At 42.7% G+C, this 19,813-nt stretch overlaps 1 protein-coding gene across 2 annotated transcripts in view; it reads left to right on the forward strand.

Moving 5' to 3' along the window:
* The window catches only part of ERICH2 (glutamate rich 2), a 948,280-nt gene that overhangs the window by 176,713 nt on the left and 751,754 nt on the right, over nt 1-19,813 (forward strand). For both annotated transcript variants that reach the window (XM_044075511.1, XM_044075512.1), the window contains one exon: nt 2,805-2,838. In XM_044075511.1, coding sequence (XP_043931446.1) covers nt 2,805-2,838 — 34 coding nt within the window. Of the gene's footprint in view, nt 1-2,804; nt 2,839-19,813 lie in introns of those variants that run through there.

The raw sequence follows: 19,813 nt of genomic DNA on the forward strand, positions 1-19,813 counted from the left end.
AAAAAGAAGAGGTCCTAGGATTGATCCTTGCAGCACACCTAAGGAGGTTGGGAGTGGGGGTGGATAAAGAGTTATGCCATTTGACAGATTGTTGGCAGTTATCTAAATAACTTTTAAACCAGGGGAGGGTTTGGTTGTTAAGTTTGAGGTTAGAGAGACAAGACAGTAGTTTATTATGTGAGACTGTGTTGAATGCCTTTGATAAATCTAGGAAGGTAGCTGAGACAAATTTACCTAGAGTCCTGTGGGAGTTTATAGTATTGGTGAATTTGAGTAGGGCAGTGGTGGTGGTGCTGTGGCATGGGTGAAATCCATGTTGAGTTGAGGAGAGAAGGTTGTTGGTGATGAGGAGATAGGAGAGGAACTGATGATGAATACATCTTTCTAGGATCTTAGAAAGGGCGAGAGAATTGCAGCTGGTCGATAGTTGGAAAGGTCTAGGGAGTGGCCACCTTTGTGGAGTGGTAGGATATGAGGTTTTCCACAGGAGTGGCATGGTGTGTTCGGTGATGGATCTATTTATTAGAAGTGAAATGGGATAGGCTGTAGCTGTGGATGCAATTCGGAAGTATTCGGCAGGAAGGTTATCGGCTGCATGGGTGGTTGGTTTGAGTTTGGCTAGTAGTTTTTGGATAGTAGAGGTAGGATCAGACTTAAGTGTGAAAGATATGGTATTGATTTGGGCCTGAGGTGGTTGTGGGGCATTGGAGGAAGTGATGTTGTTTGAGTATTGAGGAGGTTGAAATAGTTATTAAAGCTGGAGGCTATGTCCAGTTCTGTACTTGTTGTATTGGGTGTGGGAGTGGTGGTTCCTTCGGGTTGTAGGATGTTCTTTATTGTTGCCCAGAATTTTTGTGGTTTGGTGTTGTATTTGTTTTGCTGAGTGATACAGTAGTTTTGTTTATCGAGCTTAACCTGCTTTTTTGCTTTGTTTCTGAGCTTGTGAAAGGTTTGCCTAGCTGCGGGTGATCTGTTGTGGCACCAGGTTTTCCAGGCTTTATCTCTGGCTTTAAGTAGGGCTTTTGTGGTTTTCTGGAGCCAAGAAGTGGGGTTGGGGCTAGTTGGTTGAGTATATTTAGGAATGTGGAGTTGAAGTAATCAACTGCTTTGTCTAATGAAAGGGTTTTGATGGGAGACCAGTTGCAATGCTGCAAGGCTCTTATGAAGTGGTCTCTAGGAAAATTTTTGTTAGAGCGGGTTTGTAGAAGGGAGGGAGAGTTAATTATTTTAAGTTTTTGCCTAAGGATAAAAGTGGGGCTGTGGTCGCTCAGAGTTTGGTAGGGTGCCACATTGATGGGCAGTATTTGGTTGATTTGTGAGGATCCAGTCAAGCATATATTCTTACATTAGCGTACATTTTAACAGAGTTGCACCCAAATATAGTCATTTCTGTGCAGGACATCTTTAAATCTGCAACTTGGACAAAGTCAGTATGCTTGTGAGAAGTACTCATAAATGTAGATATTTGGAGGAAAAACTATTGTAACGATGTGGATGTTCTTTCACACTTACCCTTATTGAATTTGGATTAGAGTTATGTTACTGATTATGGTGTTCTTGCAGTGTGACTTTTCTAAGTTCTGCACTAAAAGAACCGAGATTGTAAGGGGTAATGCTGATTTTATATAGGCCACTCACCAGCTCCCACCAGTGAAGTGGAACAAGACGGGCATTACTCCAAGGCAGGATGATGTATGACTCCTTGAAACCCAAGCCATGTAGTGAGACACTGGTTATAAGAAACCCATTTATAGTAATTACAACTACAGCTGTGTCTTGCTGAAACAACTGCTTTTGCAGTAAGTATCTGACAACTATGCTATCCTTATTACTGTAATTGGGTTATAAATTACGAGGGTAAGTGGACTAGTCCATTCTAGAACATTTTTTCAGTCGTGCCTAGGCTTCAGTGAAAATGGTGAATACAATGGACAGGTTTTAGTGTTACCTGTTCAACCAGAAAGTTATTTGATGGCAGGCAGGCAGAAGGAGCAGGAGACCAGAGTTCATGTTAAAAACTCTCAGAGGTGTATGGAGAACATACTAACTCCATATGGACAGTAATTGAATCTCAGCACTGTACGACAAATCTTAAGATATGGGGCAAAAATAACAACTGCTGAGGCACTGTGCAGCAGCCCCATTAAGGTGATAAAGCTTGTTTTGTTTTTCCACATTTAGAGGGCAGGTTTTCAAGTTGCTTCCAAGGCAGCGACATTGTAAATAGTACCAGGCAAGGTGCACTGACTACCACTTGGAGTCAGACCGCTACAATTGGTTGATCCACTGGCACTAAGCCAGTGTCTGTACTGCCAAAAATCAAGGTTTGATAATGGGCATGGGTTGGCAGAGAATAACAAAGGGATAGGGTTAGTGCGTCTTGTAGACTGGTCTCCATGTCCAAAAGGAAAGAATGTAAACTCAGAAACATCTTATTGCCACCTGGCAAAGGCTGGCTGCTGTCTGTATGTTAAAATGTCATGTGGGAAGGATATAACTGTTGTTCAGTGCAAGTGCTAGTTAACTTATTCAGACAGGATATACATAGGGTGAAAAAACAGGGCTTCTCGGCATCTCACAGCAGATTTCATAAGCTTACTTTCAGCACCTTCTGGGAGTCTAATTGCCTTGTAAGGGGACTGCTGTGATCAGGTGAGAACATCCTGCAATGATGAATTATTACTTCTAGGGAACAAGCAATCACAAGGTTTTATGAGAACCTTCACTGATCATTTCAGTGTAACATATAACAGCACAGCTATAGTTTCTATTCATTAATGTGGTTTTGTTTCTTTTTTCACTAGGGATTTGGGAGACTTGAAGTACTAGAACCAGAAGGTAACTTTAATTGTAAATTTTAATTATTGAAGCTTACTCTAGAATGAAATGAAAATAATTCACTCTTCCTAACCCTTTTTTCCAGAAGGCAGTGATCTATATATATATATATTTTGAGAATGAGAGAAGAGAGTGAGAGAATATTTTACTGGTTCATCATTTAAAGGATCAGGTGATGAGAGATTTGTAAATCTACCTCTAATGTTGACTTGACTTGTAGTAAAATAATAGCTGATGTATTAACATAAGTACCCCTGTGTTTGAACTGATATTTTACAGACTTTTTTTCCTGTAAATATAGGACCTCTGCATTTTGATTTCCTTATTTCTTCATAAAAAAGAGGTTATTATTCCCCTCTACTCATTAGACCCATTATAGAGTACAACGCCCCTTTTGGTATGTACATCACAAGACATCTACAACAACTGGAAAGGCCGCATAAATACCTCACAAAAAGGATTACCGGCCTCAAACAGATGCCGTACCCAGACCGTCTCAAAAAACTCCAGCTTTACTCTGTCGCATATCGCCTACTCAGAGGTGATCTCTACCTAACATACAAAGCTGTGTCAAACCCAGAGCTGTTGGACATGCTCCACTTAAAGAAATCCCAATCCCTCCGAGCTACACGCTCTAGGGACCTAAACCTTGTCACCACAATAAACAGAACATGCCGGAGGGATAGATTCCTGTCCCAGAGACTTCCCATACTCTGGAATAAACTACCTATCTATATTAAACAAAGCTCCTCATTAGCACTCTTCAAGAAAAATCTTGATGATTGGATGGGAAATAGGAAATTCACCCCGGGGATCACCTCTGTGGCTCTGCTCGACAGTGGCACAGGAAAATAATTTTCTTGGGTGGCAAAAGCCAGGGTACCTTTTTGGCTGGGCTTGTATAGGCCCCAGGGCCGATAGCCTACTACCTACCTATGAACCTATTATAGGATCATAGGAGGTTACTAGGCTAACAGGCCCAGGGCCCTTGCAAGCTTAGCCAAGTTCAGTCCGTGTTCCCAAGGGTGTCTGGTTTAAGCAGACACTAAAATCAGAACCTATTGCTCCAGTCCAAGAGGGGCACAGATGGAACCCCCGGGGTGAATTTCTGGTTACCCATCCAGTTGTCCAAATTGCACTTAAATAGGGCCAATGAGGGGCTTTGTTTAACATAAGTAGAAGCTTATCCCAAAGATGGGGCAACCTCTGTGAGACAAATCTTTCTCTTCAGCAAGTTCTGCTAATTTCTCATACCAGGTTAAGGTCCTTTGAACGAGTGACCCATGTGCCATTTGATTTGCGAATGTGCAGCATTTCCATTAAAGCTGGTCAAAGATCGCTGTATATGCAAGGCACAGTTTGCCTGTGAGCAGTCTGTACGACACTTAGTAAAGTGACAATGATTTCTGTCTGTCCGTATAAGACAGATCTTGAAGACCCTGAATTTTCTTTGTAAGGAACCTTTTGTGGTCTGTGCAATTGCTGCAGGTGTTTGGAAAGGAACATACTAAAGGGAGCATCGTACTCTGTTATAGGCCTGATGAGGGAAGTGTACAGGGGGGTTATAACCTCTTTTACTTATGAGATGAGCAATATAAAGTGCCTTATCACCACTGTGGAAACATGGTGATCGATGTTAAGGTAGCTGTCAACCTGTGTGCCCAGATCTCTCACCACTGGCTGTGTGCTTAGGGTATTGCTGTTGATGTAGTTTGCAGGAACATCACACTTGCCGAAGGGGATGATGAATTTTTTTGCATCAAGTTTAAGACCATGATTGACATCAGTCATTAGTCTGTGTAAGACCTTCTTGCAGGATGTTGACATCACTAGGGATTTCAATGATAGCAACCAGTTTGAGTCATCAGCAAATTTTGTCAGCCGCAGTCCTTTAGTTTTAGCCTATACTTTGGAGAAGTAGATTCCAAACAGTAGGAGTCCCAGAAACGATCCCTGTGGAACATCACTGGTTACAGGTCTGCTGGAGGAGGTTGGAGTCCCCTATTTTGACCATATGAGTTCTATAAGTGAGCCAGTTTGCAACCCACCTGACAATATATGGGTTGATACTCAGCTGGGTGAGTTTATCAATGATGCCGAGTGGGGGATTTTGTCAAAGGCTTGGCTAAGTCTAGGTAGGCCATATGCACAGATTTACCCTCGTCTAGGGCTTTGTTGACTGTCTTGAAGTCCATCAAGTTTAACAGGCATGATCTCCCCTTGACAAGCCAAACTGGGTGGGGTCGAGTACTTTGAGATTTCCTAGATCTTTTTTAATAAGGTTCAGGATTCATTCCATGGCATTGCAGATAAGGCTGGTCAGGCTAATAGGTCTAGAGTTCCCGGTGTCCATGGATGCATCCACTTTTGTACAAAGGGATGACAGTAGTGTTTTTTCATTCCACTGGAATGAAGCCAGTGCCTAGGCTGTAATTGAAAACTATGCCTACGGTGATGCTAATTCCTGATTTAATCCATGTAGAGCACAGCTTGGGATGTTGTCTGATCCCATAGATGCTGTGTTTTTGGCCTTGGAGAGGGTGTTTAAAACCTGCTCCTTGGAGATACAAGGTGGGGGACAGGTGTTGGGGTTGCTTTGGGGTATATGTGGCAGGGACAGGGGAGTGAAGTTTTCACTGAAACTGTCAGCCAGCAAGTTTGCTATATCCACATGTTCTGTACATGTAGTACCATTAACTACCAGTTCAGTGCAAATCTGGGCCTAACCTTTGAGGTTACGGATGTAAGTAAAGAACACCTTGTGGTTATTCTTGGTTAGTGAAGCTAATTTGGATTCGTAGTTAGCTTTCGAGGCCTTCACTAGGAGTCTTACTTGCTTGTTTAAGTTAAGGAGGGAGTGTTTCCAGTTTTGAGACTGTTCATTCGTACTTTCAGACAGCAATTTCTTTCTCCTGTATAGCCTATTAATGGCAGTTGTTCACCTTTTCTTGAAGATTCTGCTTTGGTTCTATCCGGTATGGCAGAATCAGTCCAATTGTACATACAGGTGCTTGTATAAAGCATTGGTGTACAACTCGGCATAGGTGCCTGTTCAGTCAGTGGAGGGAGGGGCTATGAAGCTATTTATGCTGTCACATAAGAGGTTGTAATTGGCCTTGATGTTTTTTAGTCTAGTTGTTGCTAAAGGGGTGGCATCTTGTGTTTTACTTCTAGCAAGACTGATTTTGTGGTCAGATCTCACCAGGGATGGCCACACACTGGGGGTGGTGCAGTGGTCTCCCATGTTGGTGAGCACCAGATCCAGGATATTTGAGCCCCTTGTGGGTGTATCAACCAGCTGGTCCAGGGCATTGGAGTTGGCAAAGTCCAGGAACCTTTGGGCAAGTGAGTTGGAGCACTTATAATTTACCCAGTCAATGAATGGTTATTTAAAGTCACCCAAAACCAGGGTGTTTGGTTTGTATCTTGATTGACATTGACTCAAGTAGATCTAAGTAGACTGAGTGGATGTCCTGATTCCTGGATGGGGTTCCATAGCTGGCAATGACCTGAAGAGAGGAGTCTTACCTACAATCAATTGCACATGAATTAATCCAAGGAAACATGCTGTTTAACCAGTCTAGAGGTATATTTATCTTTAATGAATGTTGATACACCACCTCCTTTAGTTCTCATGCCTTTAGTTTGTGGTCTGAACATGTGGAAGTAAATGTAACCTGGTATAGCTGGGGTGCTCTCCACAGCCTAAACCCAGGTCTCTGTGACTGCACACATGTCAACATCTTCCAGGGTGAGGACTCTTTCCAGTCAGTGCAGTTTCTGGTTTAGACTCCTAGTGCTGAGCAGCATAACTTCTGAGGTTGTTTTCAGAGGGTATTTTTACGTAGGGGAATTTTGTTCTTCTGACATTGCCTAAAAAAAGGCACTGTGGGGGTGGCAAGAGCCTTAGCCAGTAACCGGAATCCCAGGAGTGACAGATGAACACCATTTCTGGCAAAGCATTGAAGTCTGCCGACCATGTCATCCCAGGCTGACGGATACTGGATCCCCTTTGAATGTCACCAGAAACCAAGCCAATTGTTGAAGTTCGTCATTGTTTGTTTGTATTGAGGTATCATCCTAGGTGAAGGTGAAATGCTGCTTAAGGCTAGGGACATACCTGCCTGAGGCACATAATCAGAGTGCTCAGTCATGTCTCTCTTCATATAGTCCAGTGAGGTACATCTCAAGTCGTTCACACCACTGTGGACTATAACAGAGTCATAACCATGCCTGTTGAGAGACTTGAGTGCATGTGTGATGCAACAAATCCTGGCACCTGACAGACAGCTGACAGTGACTTTTTCCTTATCCAGCCTGGTGAGGGGAACATCTCTGTGTCTCAAAACTGAGTCGCCTTTGACTAAGATGTTGGTTTTTGTGTTATGCCTTTGGCGCTTGACTGGTGAGACACTGGTGTGTGATATATTATTTGTATTGTGTTCTGCAGTGGATGTGTTATGTGACTCATGCTTGTGTTTGTGTTTGAGAGGTGTGTGATGTTTAGGTAAGCTTCTGGTAAGGACTTCCACATATGTAGGTTTGTGTTGTTGGTTTCATAGTTACAGGAGGAGAGTCGTGCATGCTGATAACCTGCTTAGTATCAGATGACCCAAATGGTGAACGAGAGAGTCCAGGATTCTATTTTTTTTTATATAGATGCATCTCTCTCATAATGAATTTGTGTGGACTAGAAGTGAGTTGCCATTGTACATGAGGCAATTGTTAGAATGCCTCAGGATGCCAGGTCGATCAGGCTGGTTGGAGAAACTGTGTGAAATTGTCTGTCCATAATGCTAGGTGAATTGATATGGTCAGAAAACAGAGAGATGACAGGACCAGGTAAAGTAGAGGACAGGAGAAGTGGAAAAAAATATGAAGGGCTAGTGGGTAAGGATCTGTGTTGGTTCTTCAGGAGCTGCACTGAATGCATCACCTGTCAGTGAGGGACAGTTGCAAGAACTCACTGATGGAGCACTTGCAGGAAGAAGTGTTTGTGTCCATAACCACCAGTGGTGCCCACTGCTGCTTGGCAGTGCGCAATGTGCAAACACGCGGAAACCCTCTCAGATGCTGTGCTTATATAGCAAATGAGAACAAACTGATTTAAACAAATTAACCAGTAAAAAAGCTCAAAACTGAGCCTTGTTCTAGAAACCTTCAATCAGATGAGTTTTAGCTGCATACTCCTGCCACTAGGGTGCAGGGGAACACTCCAACAAAATATGGCCTGGTTTAGTGTTCAGGTTACACAAACAGAACTAGATTCAGCAGGTCTGAATCTAGTGTGTGCTACAGCAAGTCCAACATTTTGAGAAAGAAATGCAGTTCAAATAAGCAGGCACAACAAGTCTTTAGCCAGCACCACCCAGCTCAGAAGGGCAGAAACTACCCTCTCCTCCCACAAGAGTGTAGACCACAAACCTTCTTAATGGAAAATAACTTAACTGAAGCCCAAGTAATTAAACCAGAACTAAGGCACATTTAGAGTAACCGACACCCTAAGCCTTCAACCAGCAAATCCCAACTCAGAAGGGATGTAAGCTACCTCTCCTGCCACAAGAGTGTAGACTACAAACCTTCTAACAACTGGCCTGAATCCCAAGTGCTTAAATAGGGTTGCCACCTTTTCAAATGACCAAAGTTGGGACATTTTCGGGACATGCATCAGATTTTACAGGCCGATACATACCCATGGTCAGTACAAAGGATATAACTTAACTTTTTTGTCTAAATAAAAGCTTATTCTTGTAGCAGTTAGTTGCGTATTCTGTTTCTTGTAACATTTAGGTATTTTAGATACAGAAATAACTATTTTATACAACTATTACATAAAATATGGGGCATAATTATGTCCTATAATCTCAGGAAATTTGCCATTTTTAATATTTTTTGTCAGGACACAACTGCCCAAAGAGGGGACTGTCCCTCGCAAAGTGGGACAGGTGGAAACCCTATGCTTAAACCAAGAGGCTTAGAATAACAGTGACAATTTTAATCAGGCTACTAACAAGCAGTAATAAATGCAGCAGAATAAATGCAATTGTACACTTTTTAAAAGGAATCATGACCATTCTGAAATGTTTATACATATTTGCTTTCAAAAAGTTATCAAAAAGATAGTGGAAGTCCTTTAGCTAACAAAATATTGTGAGTATTGAAGATAATATAAATAAAATCGGGAACCTATTGATTATGTAACTGCGGAGGCATGTAGCAGGATTTCATGGCATTTAATAAACTACTACCTTCAGTATAATAGTCAATTTGCTTCCAAATATCAACAAAATTAATTAAAAACTATTAAAGACAGAATATGCAAATACATTAACTTAATTTTGTTTCTTCACTATATTTCCATTGAGAGTGAATATAAGTTAGAAACATTAAATGAAACTGAGTGTATTTGAGGGAAAATAAATTCATGGCATGGTTTAATGGTATGGAAGGGGTAAGAGTTAAAACAATAGAAAAAAATAGAGGAAGACAAGCTGGCCAACTGTACAAGTCATTAGAGAATATATATTTAAGGGAACTCAGATTTTCAGAATCCACCTTAAAAGAATACCTCCTATTATTAAAGGGCATAACATGGCTAACATCAGATCATATATTATGTCATTATTCATCACCATAGGGTCTAGGATCCAGTATTGGATCTGAGCCGGTAACCTACAACAGACTGATCCAAGGCTGTATTTCCTCCTTCTCCCATAATGCCCTGCTGCCCTCTAGCCCCCAGATCTCATGTGCCATTATTCAATGCAGATGAGATTCCTTGGCTCTGGCTGCGAATAAGTCTTTCTTTACTAGTTATTCGGCTTAGGTAGTTGGTCTAGTGGGTTTTAACTCTTTTAGAGCTGGTTTCTTAGTTTTAGTAGTACCTCCCCTACCGTAATTTAGTTATTTAGAGAGTTTGTCGCTAGTGGTAGTTTTGGCACCTTTTTTCCCTTATCTTAATTGGCAGCTAGTTCTCTTATGTAGTTTGTAGTGTGTATGTTTAGCTTAGTTTTTCTTTATGGTTGATAAGTTTTAATAAGTTGATAGTCGGAAGATGCCCAGTTCTGACTCACACGAGGAGTGCTTGTATTGTTTGGGCGTTCAGCACCTGGAGGCTGAATGCAAAATTTGTGCCGCATTTAACACCAGGGCTTTGTTGGAGCACTGCAATAAGCTTCTTTTAAAAGGTCTAGCTCAGAGAGGACCCTTTGTTTCTCTTCGAAGCCTTCCTCTTCAGATCCAAAGAGGAAAACCTCCTTCTTTGCCTTCGGCTCCATCCGAGAAACCATGGCTGTCAGATCCTAGGTCCCCGAATCTGAGCCCAGCCTGGACCATCTGTGATCCGAGGTCTTCAAATCCGAGAGCCACAGAGTCATCTTCCAGATCCATGGCTTCTTTTGATCAGAGGCCTTCAGATCCGACTAAGGTCAGGTCAGCTTCAGATCCTGATAGCTATGTTGGCTTGGCTGTCAGATCTCAGAGGATCGTCAGATCCAATTATCGTTCTGGAGGAGGTAGCTTCTCCTTCTACCTCCCTCCAGACAGGTAGCTCAGTCGGTTGTGATGCCTTGGAGCCAAACCCTGGAACACCGCCGCAAGTCTGTAGGGTCTCCTAAATCTACTCACTCCTCTTTCTCCAGGAGTCTGTTATCCTTTGACATGGACAGAGTTGGGGCTCCTGGCTTCCCCTGCCCAGCTAGTTGCTAGGGGGACTTCACCCCCTCCTAGTTGGTCATTCTTCTCTTCCAATCCTGGTGGTCTTGGAATTTTGGGACTCTGACACCCGGGGTCAGAGCCAGATGAGACAGAGTATCTCCCTTTTCTCTACCCTGTCAGAGTCCCTGGCTTGCTCTGTTCCTCTGTCCTCAGACCAGAGTGAGCCGAGTGCCAGAGTGGTTGACAGGGGAATCCCAAGGAGAATAGCTCCACAGTATAACTAATCAAGAAAAATTACAAAATTGAAGTGGGATACAGTTAAAAAAAAAAAAAAAAAAAAAAAAGTAAATATACAATAAAACAAGAGAATGTCCATAAAGCTCCACAGTGCATTAAATCAAGAAAATTACAAGACTGAGGTAAGAATACAGTTAAAAATATACAGAATAACCAATTAAGCAAATGTATTAACAGTAAGGTAAGGATAAACAGCAACAGAGATTTAATGTCAGTAGTAGGTTTAGTATTAGGTAGTGACTAAGCACTTGCTGAAGACGCATTGGGTTGTCTTCAGAGTGCAATTGTGCAATTCAAAGCAGTTAAGTGAGTTATTGTAGCAGGAAAAGGAGGCGAAGGAATGAAAGTGATGGAGAAAAGGGATGGGTTCAAGTGGGATGATTACAGTGATAGGTCCATGTGCTGTTAAGGTAACTTTTGAGAGTTTTCTGGAATTCATGGATGTGGGTAGTATTTTTAAGAGTCATGGGAAGTCTGTTTCATGAAAGAGCAGGAAAGTAGCTGTAAAGATTCTCTCCAATAGATTTTTTAGGTTTGTGGATCTGCAAGAGACATTGGTCTGAGCTTATGAGGGATTGAGGGGGGCTTATAGAGGGAGACTAGAGAAGAGATGCTAGGACAGAGGACGAGGGTTGCATGACTTTCATTTTTCTTCTTAAAACTTATGTTAAATTACTTTTGAGAGATGGTGTAAGTATTTAAATGCTTTTCAATATTTTTTTTGTGGAACCATTTTAGCACTTAAATGTTTCAGTGATTACTGCTGTCAGTCTTAACTGGGCTTCAGGTTTCATTATACTTTACAGTGGAACAATTACCATTTCCTCAGATGTTCATCGTGTTTCATTGTTGCAGTCATGACTGTAGGGTTCGCCCCTGCCGGCAGGCAGTCCTCGGTCGGCCAGAATCCCAAAGTCTGGGTCCGGCGTCGGCTGTTCAACCATGCTCCCTGACGTCAGAGCACCAGGAGTACAAAGCTGACAGCCAACGCCATGTTCCCCAGTCTTTCTTGCCGTGTGGTGATAGCAGTTCGCAAGTGCCGGTCGGCTGACTCCTGACAATCTTTTTTGAACAAAACTTCAGTCCGAAGATTTTATTCTCCCACTCAAAGCTAAGTACCCCGTTGGGGAAACTTTTTTCTTGCTCCAGTCCGATGTCAGAAAAAGTTAATAATTGTATTTCATGTGGGAAGCAAATACCTCATAGGGATTTTCATTCTTACTGTATTCCTTGCCTAGGCCCTGACCACGACGTAGCTAGTTGTCGGTTTTGTGCTAGATTCAATCAACGTACAATTAAACGAAGGTACGATTTTGCATTTCATTACTTCGGTAGGCGTTTTAATTACAAAATGTCGTCGGATATGGTTCCAGCTACCGGAGTTCACAAATGACGCAAGGACAAAGACAGGCCTCCGAGGTCCAAATCTGACGATATCACACAAGCAGAGCCAGCTTCAGGTTCGGCCGTCGTCAGTGAGGCGCTTTTGCAGCCCCTGTCGTCGGCCATTTCAGAACCGATGGCCGAAACGGACTCCCACGAGGAGCCATCTAGGCCTTTGAATATTTCAATTGCAGGACCTTCGGACAATGCTCCTTCGGATGGGTCCGGAGCCGCTGTGCATGTACCGGCTTCCGAAGGGGTTTTCAGGCCTACTCAGCTTCTGATAAAGGCAAAGCCAAAGACAAAGGCAAAGACTCCTTCCAAATCAAAGACTGCAACACAGGCCTCTTCTGATCTGGCTCCCAAGTCACAGAAACAGTTACTTAAGATGGCGGAGGATTTACTTACTATGATTAGGGGTTCTCATCCCCCTCCAGATAAAAGGCCAAGGCAGGAAGTTTATTATGACTCCTCTGATCAGGCTTCTGTTTCTTCAGTTTCTTCTTCTGACCAGGAATATTCTTTCCCTCCTTATGAGGATTCTGATGCTGAGGAATCCATTCCTTCAGCTACTCCCCCTGAGGATTTCTCTTTTGGGGAAACTTTGCATGAAATGAGGGAACATTTCCACTGGGAAGGACAGGAGTATTCGGAATCTAAGAAAAGACTAAGGGATTTTCTTCTTCTTCCCCAACATAGACCCCTGGCTATTCCTCCTATTTTGGATATTGTGGATGATGCTTTTTCGGAGGCTATCTTAACCCCTGACTCTTTCCCTCCTGCTCCTGTTAAGCCTGACAGATATTACAGGGTTCCTGATTCCCACCAGTTTTTATACAAGAACCCTACTGCTGACCCTGAAACCATTTCTCAGGGTCCTAAGGGAGTTAATGCCGCTTCTGCTAAAATCCCCATTCCCACTGAGAAAGATTCCAGATCTTTAGAAAGATGGGGCAAAAAAGTGTACACTTCTGCTACTTTATCCATTAGGGCTTTAAACTGTCAGTTTCATAGGCTGAAATACCAGCAATTTCTCCTGTCTGTTTTAAAACAAAAGCTTACTTCCATTTCCGCCTGTGCAGATGAGCAGATGATAAGGAATTACATGACTTAATGCATGCCACTGAACAAGTTGGGAAGCATGGTTTACACTGTGGATTTGATGCCTTGGAGGCTTCTTGTAGTGCTGCTGCCTCTGGCGCAGTCATTAGAAGGCATGCATGGTTAAAGGAACAAAATTTGCCAGATCAAGTAAAAGATAAATTATTGGATGCTCCTGTTCAGCATAATGTTTTGTTTGGATCTAAAGCTGAAGAGGTGATTAAAAAGATGGAGGACAAGGCGAAATCCATGCAAACAGTTAAAGATTTCATACAAGTACAGCCACCCAGATTTAGCGGGAATTGGCCTACTAAAAATTGGTCCTTTCCCAATACAGACAGGCCTCAGAGGGGTAGATACAGACGCTCCCGAGGAAGGCTTCAAACACAAGCCTCTTATAGACCAAGACAGTGGACTGCTTCCACCCCTAGAGGGGGAGAGTACAGGTCGAAAACCCATAGGAAACAGACTCAATGACTCCCTCTGTTGGGCTGCAGGAACTTCTTGCCTGGAAGCCCCTCTCGGAGGAAAACTTTCACTTTTTCACCAAAACTGGACTCCTATAACCCAAGACAAGTGGGTTCTGGATGTGGTTTTAAGAGGTTACAAATTCCATTTTCATACCCTACTAAGGCCAAGCGGATGGCCAGATCTTCCAAAACATCTATGGACAGAGGCCTTAAACCAGGTGGAAGCTCTTTTGGCTATGAAAGCCATAGAACTAGTTCCGCTTTCAGAGATGGGACAAGGTTTTTACTCAAGGCTCTTTCTAGTCCCCAGGAAGCAAAATTCATGGAGACCCATTCTGGATCTGTCAGTCTTGAACATTTTTCTAGTAATACCAAAATTCAAGATGCTTACTCTACAGCAGCTACTTCCAATGCTGACCAAAAATGCATGGATGGTGACTTTGGATTTAAAAGAGGCATATTTACACATTCCCATCAGGCAGGAGTGCAGAAAATACCTCAGGTTCAAGGCCGGATCGAGGCATTATCAATTCTCTGCGCTGCCCTTTGGATTGTCTACTGCGCCCAGGGTCTTCACCAAGTGCCTGGCTCCAGTAGTAGCTTATTGCAGACTCAAGGGAATTCAAATTTACCCTTATCTGGACGATTGTCTTATTCAGGCAGACAGCAAGGATGTCTTACTCCAGCATCTAGAATTTGTTCAGAAACTTCTCAAGTTCCTAGGATTCACTGTCAACATAAAAAAGTCAAATTTGACACCCTCGCAACAGATAACTTTTCTGCGTGCTCTTCTAAACACAACAACCCAGATGGCATTTCTGACATACGAAAAACAATTACAGCTGGCTTCAACTTTCAAAACCTTGGCAACTTTAACTCAGCTATCTGCAAGGAAATTCCTGCAGGCTTTGGGTTACATGGCCTCCTGCATCCTTCTCGTACCATATGCAAGACTACATATGAGGAAAATATAGTGGTACCTAAAAAGTGTATGGTCTCAGCATTGCCACAGTTTAGACATACTGATCTCCGTCCTGCCTTGTCTTCAAAAGGAATTCCTTTGGTTGTCCAAGGCATGTACTCTAAACAAAGGAAAACCCTTCTGTCTGCCTCCTGCCACTCGGATACTAACCACGGATGCCTCAGATTATGCATGGGGAGCCCATTTTCAGGGCAACTGTATGCAGGGCCTTTGGACAAAGGATCAGGAGCACCTACATATCAATTTAAAGGAAATGTTAGCCATTCAGAAAGCTCTGTGGGCATTCAGGAATCTTCTACAACCAGGACAACTACTGATACGAACAGACAACACCACAGTTATGTGGTACATAAACAAGCAAGGGGGATCTCATTCCTACCCCCTTTGCAGACTAGCCATGAATCTATGGAACACAGCTCTAGCTTGCAATCTGGACGTTCAAGCTCAGTTTCTACCAGGAAAGCAAAACTTCCTGGCAGACAGTCTGAGCAGAAACCTTTCGGATCCACACGAGTGGATGCTGGACACCGAAATATTCAGGATGATAACAGCAGTCTGGGGATGTCCTCACATAGACCTCTTTGCATCCCATCTCAATCATCAACTACAGAATTTTTGCACCAGGACTTTCCACAAACAAGCTTGGAAAGTGGATGCCCTATCATTCAGTTGGAGAAACCTCTCGGGATATGCCTTTCTGCCTCTTCCTCTTCTTCCACGGGTATTATTAAAGATAAAACAGGACAAGCCCAAGATTATAATCTTGCTGGCCCCAAATTGGCCTCGACAGTTTTGGTACCCAACTCGTCAGGAGCCCCCTTGGGTTTTACCACAGACTCCGAACCTTCTGTACCAACATCAGGGTCAGGTTCTACACTCCCATGTCAGAACTCTCAGCCTGGCGGCCTGGTTAATCCAGGGTCTTTGATTCATTCTCTCCTACCCAAGCAGGTTATGGATGTCATTTTAGAAGCCAGACGTCCTAGCACTAGAAAATCTTATGCAGGAAAATGGAAAAGATTTTGTTCCTGGATGCAGGCTCAGGATTCTGATCCTCTTCTTCCTAACATTCCTTTGATTTTACTTTATCTGACAGATCTCTTACATAAGGGTCTCTCTTTCTCTTCCATTAAGATACATGCCTCTGCTATTTCCGCTCATTTATAATACAGACCCTCCAGTCTTTTCCCACCAGCTCATGAGACAGTTTCTCAGAGGAGCTAAGAACTTAAGACCTCCTAGATCTCCTCCAATTCCTGCTTGGGATCTCAACTATGTTTTGGAAAAACTCACCTTACCTCCTTTTGAGCCTGCTGCCTCTTCTGACATCAAGTTTTTATCTTGGAAAACAGCCATCCTGTTAGCTCTGACCTCTGCCAGGAGAGTTTCAGAGTTGCAAGCTCTTATGGCTGTGGAACCTTATATTATTTTTCATCAAGACAGGGTTTCTTTAAGGACTAATCCTACATTCATGCCTAAGGTGGTTTCCAAAGTGGCTTTAAATCAAACTATTCACTTGCCAACCTTTTTCCCCACTCCTCAAAATAAAGGGGAAAGGATCTTACATTCCTTGGATGTACACAGACAACTACGTTTTTACCTGGACAGAACCAAGGACATCAGAAAATCAGAGCAATTGTTTGTTTCTTATGCTTCAAGTTCTCAAGGTAAAGCCATTTCAAAACAGAACATTTCTAAATGGATTGCTCATGGAATTAGATTTTGTTATTCACACCATGGAAAGCAAATCCCAGGGAGTATATGGACTCATTCCACCAGAGCTGCTGCCACTTCAGCTGCCTTCCTCAGGGGAGTTCCTACCAAAGACATTTTGGAAGCTGCAACTTGGAGTTCAGTGCATACTTTTTCAAAGCACTACAATCTACCTCTCTACTCTAAGTCTAGGGCAGGCTTTGCTTCTGCAGTCTTGCAGGGCCTTTTAGCCGTCCCTTCTACTTTATGACCACCTCCCTTTCACTCTGCTTTGGGATTCTACCCTACAGTCATGACTGCAACAGTGAAACACGATGAACATAGTACAGTTGTGTACACTTACCATAAATGTAGATGTTCGAGTGTCTTCACTGTTGCAGTCTGGGTTTCCTCCCTCCTGTCCCTCTTATTTTTACCTTTGTATGGTTTCCTTTCTCACCATTCTTTTGAGGTGTATTTGCAAAGGTTATGGGACCTTACTCATTTTGGAACTCCTGACATCTGGGGCAAGAAAAACTGGAGAACATGGCGTCGGCTGTCAGCTTTGTACTCCTGGCGCTCTGACGTCAGGGAGCATGGTTGAACAGCCGACGCCGGACCCAGACTTTGGGATTCTGGCTGACCGAGGACTGCCTGCCGGCAGGGGAGAACCCTACAGTCATGACTGCAACAGTGAAGACACTCTAACATCTACATTTATGGTAAGTGTACACAACTGTACTTTCCTCTTTTTTCGGCTACAAAAGGAGGAAGAATATGCACACAGCCTTTGCCCCTTCAGGCTGCAAATCTAACTCAGCCAGGGATGGTTGACTTTGCTGTGCCTGTTTATGGTTCCTCAGACCATTCATCTTTTACCTTGCCTCCCTGTGGTGTAGTCCTTAAGTCACCATGGAACAGGGGTTAGACATGTCCTTTGTAGCTGTTGGAGTGCCCTTGGTGGGCAAGGGAGAACCACTCTTGTTGGTCTTGGAGGAAGGAGTGGGAATGTCTATCTGCCTAACTGGGATGATTGGCCTGACCGTAAAAGAAGCAGAATGTTAAACATTTATCTTCCCCTTGTATTTTCTTTTAACTTTAGACAGGAGTGATTTATGAGCTTACATCAGGACTTACTTAAGGCTGTTAACCCTCCTACTTCTGGTATTAATGGTAACAGAAAAAGGCATTCTACATTTTCTAAAGACTCCCACTATATAGAATGGGAAATGATTCTGAGGGGACAGCTTCTGCTTTTCTCCTCTCTGAGGAGAATGTTTCTTCTGATAGTCATATAGAAGAATTTTCTTTTTCTGAAACCATATCCAGAATGATTCAGTCGTTTCATTGAGAACATAATGATATTCAATTGTCCCTGAAAAAAGTGTGATGTATTACAACTGGGATTTCCTGAACACTGTCCTGATCCCTCTTCTTCCAGCATTGAATAATTGTTTATTATAGCCTGTAACATGCCTGAGAGCTGGTCTGCTGCCCTTAAGAAAGCAGCCGATTGTATAAAGTCCCTCAATCATACAATTATTTTCTAACCTTATATCTGACCCTGCAGTGATTTTTTTTGGTAAATCATGCTGCTGATAAACATCTGGTAAATGCTGATCCCTGCCCCTCTGATAAGGATGGAAAAGCCTTTGATAGAGTTAGAAAAAAGTGTATCCTTGCCACACTTACTTTTGGAATTCTTAATTGATAATTTGATGTTGCAAAAGCATGAGTGCATCATTTGAGAATGTGAAGACCATTGTAACCACTTTTTCTCCCTCTTCTGATGAAAATTATTCTATGAATAATCTTGTTGCTTCTGTGTCTCAGGTGAATAAATACTCCATGTGCTTATGATTCAGTTGATGACTCTTTTTTTTCAGAGCTGCTACTGGAACTGCTATGAGAAGGTGTGCTTGGTTATATATACAAAATTTACTTTTAGGATGTTAAAGCTGAAATTTTGAAAACTCCTTTAGACAGAGCACTTGTTTTTGGACTGTCATCTGCTGAGGTCCTGAAAAGTGTGAAGAGAGGGAAACTGATACAAGAGGTTACTTAGATTATTCAGCCTTCCTTCTCCAGGTTTGTTAAAGATCTTACACCTATGTCTGCACACTTTTATGAAAAGCCAAATAAGCAGACACAGCAAGCTTTGAGCTAACAGACATTTAAAAAAAAAACAATGGCAAGGGGGCTCTAAAACAAATGAAGTGCCCTCACAAGAAACAGACCGACAAGTCTGAGTGACTATCTGCAGATTGCTCTCCCTCCTTTGTGTCCTGACAAGGCTTTGTCAAATTTGCCCCAAAGTCTCTCTCTCTTCATTTCTCTGTTTGACAACACATAATCTCAGACAAATTAATTGTGAGGGTAATACATCAGGGATACAGATGGCAGTGAAAATCCCATCCGCTGTTTCAGGGGATTCCTCCTCATCAATCAGATCAAACTTTCCCCTTCCTGTCATTCAGCATCTGCTGACATAGGGGTGATGGAAACTGGCTGCCTTTCTCTGGTAGGGAAAAGAAAACAGTTTTATTCAACTATGTTTCTTGTACCAAGGAAAGAAGCCTGTTTGAGACCATTATTAGATCTTTTCTAAACTAGTTTATGAAAGCCACAAAGTTTAAAATGCTTTTCCTTCACAACATGTTCCCTCTGATTCCACATCTTGTTTTTTTATTTTTTTTTAGTAACTCTAGATTTAAATTTAAATAATGCTTATCACATTACTGTAGCCATGTTTTTTTAAAATGTTTCTTGGTTTTTATTGTCTGGATTACACTTTTAATTTTCTCCATTACCCTTTATTTTCAGTTCTGTGTGTGACGCCCAACACTGGCCCAGTAATCAAGGATCCTCAATCCTCACCACTGGCAACAGTGGCGGGATGTACACAATGGGAAGATAAGTATACACACAGTAAAGTGCAATTTCCCTTAAGAGCACACAGAGACCACAGTCAATCTGAGGCTGGTTTCTCTCTCATTCTCCAGATCCTCAATAAGATTTCCCCACTGGCACAGCTATAGTGTTGAGATCTCGGCTGAGTGGCCAAGCCAAAACCTCCAGCACCCTCTCTCTGTACAACCAGTGCTTCATGTCCCTGCCTGAGTAGCTCACTCACACACACACACACACACACACACTTTGAGATAGGATTCACACACACACACACACACACACACACACATGGGAAAGGCTGGCACAGGTTTACTAGCTGTGCCCCTTCTGCCCAAACTATAAGGTAGTTCAGACTGCCACCAGCCAACTTTTTATCCACTACTATAAGACCCTTACAAAGGGTGTCCAATCCTACTGTGTAATGTTACTATTAATCCAAATGGTAGTCTGACCAAGCAAGGCTATTGGAGTGGCCTGTACAGTG

This window comes from Protopterus annectens, chromosome 6.part1, assembly GCF_019279795.1.
Source record: "Protopterus annectens isolate FY-2018-M chromosome 6.part1, PAN1.0, whole genome shotgun sequence".
NCBI lineage: Eukaryota > Metazoa > Chordata > Ceratodontiformes > Protopteridae > Protopterus > Protopterus annectens.